Source organism: Arachis hypogaea, chromosome 1 (assembly GCF_003086295.3).
Source record: "Arachis hypogaea cultivar Tifrunner chromosome 1, arahy.Tifrunner.gnm2.J5K5, whole genome shotgun sequence".
In the NCBI taxonomy this organism is placed as follows: domain Eukaryota; kingdom Viridiplantae; phylum Streptophyta; class Magnoliopsida; order Fabales; family Fabaceae; genus Arachis; species Arachis hypogaea.
The window spans coordinates 13,499,992-13,505,240 of record NC_092036.1 but is presented as its reverse complement, the minus strand read 5'-3'; the positions used below and the strand labels follow the sequence as shown (position 1 = coordinate 13,505,240).

General features: G+C 34.8%; 1 protein-coding gene across 1 annotated transcript; it reads right to left on the bottom strand.

Annotated features, from left to right (window-relative positions):
- Window positions 1–249: 249 nt before the first annotated feature.
- On the bottom strand, window positions 250–4,994 carry LOC112798166 (syntaxin-22). The gene is made up of 7 exons (XM_025841376.3): window positions 4,481–4,994; window positions 3,423–3,516; window positions 2,924–3,063; window positions 2,599–2,673; window positions 1,848–2,005; window positions 1,631–1,731; window positions 250–612 (listed from the first exon to the last, which is right to left on the bottom strand). The coding sequence occupies exons 1-7, from the start codon at window positions 4,669–4,671 to the stop codon at window positions 547–549; spliced, it is 825 nt and encodes a 274-aa protein (XP_025697161.1). The 5' UTR covers window positions 4,672–4,994; the 3' UTR covers window positions 250–546.
- Between the last annotated feature and the right edge of the window lie 255 nt (window positions 4,995–5,249).

Here is a 5,249-nt window from a genome sequence, read left to right as displayed (position 1 = left end):
TTTTAGTGATTAATATACACTTAGCATAGTTGTTTAACATTATATACTTGCACGTTGTATCCTCCCCACACGGCCCTTAAAGGCAGAACCTTCAATTTTTTGTATTAAAAAAACAATAAACTACTTGTTAGGTTGGTTTTTTTTTTTTTTTTTTGGGAGGAAGGGGGGGGGGGGGCGTTGTCCAAATCAGGATCATTTATTAAAGTTCACACATAAATTTGGGTTTGCGTTCACAGGTAAAGGAAAAAATAAAGAATGAATTTTCCCTTTCATTAAAGAAGTAACAAGAGAACTTACACCGTGTCACATCCTTAAAGCCTCAAACACTAACATAGTAACATAGATACAGAAACATAAAGACACGACAAAATCATGACATATTTGTGTGCATCCCCGCATTATATAGGAAGCCCGATGCGACAAGCACCAGTCAATCATGAGACCGGGTAAAACACCAGTCAAGTGAAATCATTAGCAAGGGAGATGGCAAACTGCTGCTGTTCCTATGTTGCATTTGATACACGATAGAATATCGACAATCTTTGACTAGGCGGCCAGAACTATAATGACGATGAGAAGCACAATCCCAAATATCACCAAAAGCAAACATGTCTAGAAATGGGGAGAGAAACAGAAGACAGCATTAACAAAGGAAGATGGTGAACAATCTACAATAAATGGGAAAGTAGGAATTGTTGTATATTCCATACATAAACCACCAACCACACAGAGCTCAGACCAACAAAAATAAACTGTCTTAATAGAAAAGCAAAATAGTATACCATATGCAAAACGGTAGAATACAAGATGAAATGGGGGACGCCTATATTGATGTAAGCTGATGGATCTATACCATTCATAAAATATCCATCAACTCCAATCCTACTGATAAGCTCAATGTCATAACGTAAAGAAGTCTTCAACATAGAAAGAACATATAAGAGTACTTTTGAACAAACTTCTGAAACTAGTACTTTGGTTTCATGATAAGCAACTCCAACCCTACTAAAAGAACAGAAAATATTTTTCTGATTCCCCTTTTTTCAAAAAGAATATTTACGATCACACACACAAGACCATAAGCAGTAAAAAGCAAAAATGAAAACAAACGTATAGTTATCCTTAGTCTTTGTTTGATAAAGCTTTTACTTTTTAAAAGTAGCTTATAAAAACTAATTTTTAAAAGATGCATTTTCAAAAATTGTAGTAATTTATGTTTGGTAAATCAAATTAAAAATAGCTTTCAATAAACAAAAGCAACAACAATTGCGTTTAGTAAAATAACTTTTAAAATTTAAAAATACTATAATAGACATAAATGTAAGCGTTAAATTTGAAAATTAGTTAACATATGAGGTTATATTTGAAAAGCACAAGCCAATTTTGAAAAGCTCCACCTTAGATGCTTTCAAAAGCATCCCGATCTTTTAAAAGCTGCAAGCAAAGACACATGGTCTTTTTTATTTACCAAACACAAAATGAGGAGCTTGAGCTTTTAAAATGCACAAGAACCTCTTCGAAAAACTCTATCAAACCAAGCCTTAATTTGGTCTTAGAAATCTATCTACTCATAAAGTCACAGATTCATGTTATCAAAGTAGGAGGGGAAGGAAAATCATAAATGCATTACCAAAGACGAATTTGATCTTTGGGTTTTTGAAGCTTTGGCAAGTTGAGATTTTGCTTGTGCAGTTGCAGCATGAGAGTTCTCAATGTTGGAGCCAATGTCATCTACAAAAACAAAATCCATAACACCAGATAATATGAGCAAGTACGTAAAAATAAACGAACAAAGTAATTAAAGGCACATATAATCCATAAAAGTAAAGGAGGAAAAAAAACCCTACCAATCATGGCTCCTTGCTCATGGACGAGCACAGCAAGATCTTTGAAAATCTCATTAACCTCGCCGATTTGCTGCTGTATTTCTTGAATGCCTTGCTCCCTTTCCTCAATGATAGCCTCATTGAAGGCAATCTCATTATCTAAGAATAAAACCTCCTGCCTGCATGATGAACAATGCAAGAGCTAAGGTACTAAATAATGACAACAGGTTGAATCTGAGTAGCATTTTTCTGTTAAAACAAGTGCACGTATGGTTGTTGTAATTACAACAGGATCCTGCCATCGACTGTCACCAACTCCTTTGCACCAGAGAAAACATAAAAGGAAAGAAAATGACAGCTTACAGCATTCTTTTCAGCATAATAATATTTTGCATTTGAACATGCATGGGGGAATGGAACAAAGAAAATGACAGCTTATAGCATTCTTTTCAGCATAATAATATTTTGCATTTGAACATGCATGGGGGAATGGAACAGATTGATTTGGTCAAATATCCATTTATGATAAATATATTTGAGTTCCATTTTTCACCAACAGTACATTCCGAAGTGCACACTGTAACACCATCTATCATATTAATTTCACAATATAACCAAATATGATAGGAATACCAGAAGTTCTTATCAGAAAGACAAAAACAATGTAGTAAGTAGTAACCCAAGGAAAACAAATCTACAAATCACTTATTTTACTATCAATAGGAAACAAATAAGAAACAATAAATCACCCCATCAAAAAAATAAAAATCACCTTCTGGATTCCACAAGAAGGGCACGCTGTTCTGGTGTCGTATCAGAACTGGTATCTACTTCACTAGCTGTATAGCTGCAAGCCAGTGAGAGAAGCCCACATCATAACCACATACACATAGGTAATAAGAATTAACAACAATGCATTCAGGACACAATTGATAACCAAAGAACCAAGTGCAAACAAATTAAGTTGTATTATTTCAAGATTAACTTATTCTTCCGTCGCTGTACATAATCACTAAAATTCTACATAAGCCACACACATAAAGCAAATAAGGATAAACTTTTGCCATTTCCACTTCTACAAAAAGTTGATAAGTCACCTCGAAGGAAGAACTGCTTGTGGAACAAAAGGAGTATACGCTGTTTCTCTCTCAGCTGCAAGACGTTGTGCCTTCTGAAATTCTTTCAGTACGGCCTGAAAATCTTTTGCGAGTTTGGCATCTGCTATCTTCTTGCTTGGCTGCAAACAAAAATTTTGAAATTAAAAGCGTTGAAGTTCATGTCACCCTAAATATATTATTCCCTCTATTTCAAAATAAGTGTCTCTTTCAATTTTTCAGAGATACTTATTTTCAAATGGAAGGAGTATAATAAACTACCAAACCATAACAAAATTTTGAAGTGTATTTATTAAAAAATCAAACCAAAACTATTGTGACATTAACCATTCAGCCTATAAAATAGCTACAAGAATCTCAGTTAAGAATAATAGTTTTCTGTGGATGTCATGCAAAATTTGATCATAACAAGTATTGGAGGTCATTAAACTGTTTTGCCTATTCAAATGGAGCAGAATATAAGAACAAGGTCCGAACTTACATTAACTTCAACTTGGTGATCCATATCACTAGCTTGCTTTAGCTTGGCTGATGTATCCTTCACCAACTGCCCAATATGCAGCCTTGTCTTGTGGCTGCAAGTTAGTATGTATAACAGGGTAACAGAGTAAGAGGTTTACAAAGTTCTTATAAGTCATTCATTATTTAAACATGATTAAAAACATGGACTGGGATATAGTTTGCTAGGAAGAAAATATTAAGTTTCCCAACAGCAATTGACACCATTATCTACTTTTAAATCATGGGTCTGGCTTAAAATAAGTTATATTTGACAATACTATTCCTGCATTAATTGCACATAAAGGGGAACATTCGATGTACACTATAAGAGGTTGTTTCTTATTTGTGAGTTAGGTTTTGAAGGGAAGGAAAGGGGTGACTCTTTCAGGGTAGTCATTGCAAACTTAGTAACTTAAGCAATGACTTTTATTGTTATTATTATTTACAGAGACAAAAGGCATGCAATGGGGTTCAAAAGAAGAATGTGGAATTGTCGATCCTACAGCCAATGGAGCATTTACAGGAAGACGCACAATAAATGCAACTTGGAAATCAGTGAAGGTCATCTCATCTCGTATCAACTATCAACGCCCGCGCCCCCCCCCCCACCCCCCCCCCCCAAAAAAAAAAAAAAAAAAACAAAAACAAAGGTCAACTCAGAAGTCAACGGGAAAAAGCATTATAAACCAAAGCAGAAAAAGAGGAACCCCATTCCTCAAGCACTAGTTACACTTACACTAACACCCCAGGTAAATTAAATGCACGATAAACGGCTCCAGAGAAGTCACAATCACAAGCTCCATTTTGTTTTCGGAAGAAACCAAAAAGTAAAAGTAGAAGAGAATTAGCACAGAAAGAAAAATATCTCAATTAACAAAGGAATGACTCCAGAAAAAAATAGACGCCAGATTATCATAATTAAACTCTTTCACAGAGAGATAGGTTATTGTAACGATAATTAAGCTCGATCAACAACGGAAACGGGAAAAAGAAAGAAAGAAATCAGCGACAAAGATTAAGGAAGATAAAGAAACTCACAGCTTCTCACGGAGCTCGGGGGTGTCTTTGGGGGTTCCAAGGGTGTTGACGAGCCTCTGGAAGGTGGAGACGGCGGTGTTGATCTGGAATATGCCGGCTGCCACCGCTTGTGTAGGATCTTGCTTCCCATTGATGAGGCCACGCCTCGAACCACCGAAGGGACGGCCAGATTCAATGTCCTGAAAGCTCATGGTGATTATTGTCTTCCAATAGCAGGTAACCCTAACTTTCTCGGGACGAGTTTCACCCAGAGAGATAAGTTCGTTGATGTATACCGGAATCTGAAAATAGAAGACCAGCTGAAGGAGCTAGGGGATATTAGGGAATGTGAAAAAACATAAGAAAAAGAAAACAGAGAGGGGGCGCCGGAACCCGGCGAGAATTTGAGGAGAGAGAAAGTGAATAACGATGCTTGTTGGTATTGAAGGTTTGAAATGCACAATTCAGTGAGGTAGTTGTTGATAGGTAAAGTTAACATAAGATGTAGGAGTAAACATCATTCTGCGAGCATTTTACCATGACTAAAAATCTTTCTCTCTTTAAGGATAAAATTAAAAAAATATATTTTAGAATAAAAAATAACGTAATTAAGAGTAATTTATTAAAAATAATTAAATAATTATGTACTATAAAATAATTAATATATTAAAGGATGAAATTAATTTTAATTAATGTTAAAAATAAAATTTATTTAAGTTAAATATTAAAAAAAATTAATACATTAAAAATAAAAAGGTATAATATATATTTTATTGTATATATTATTATG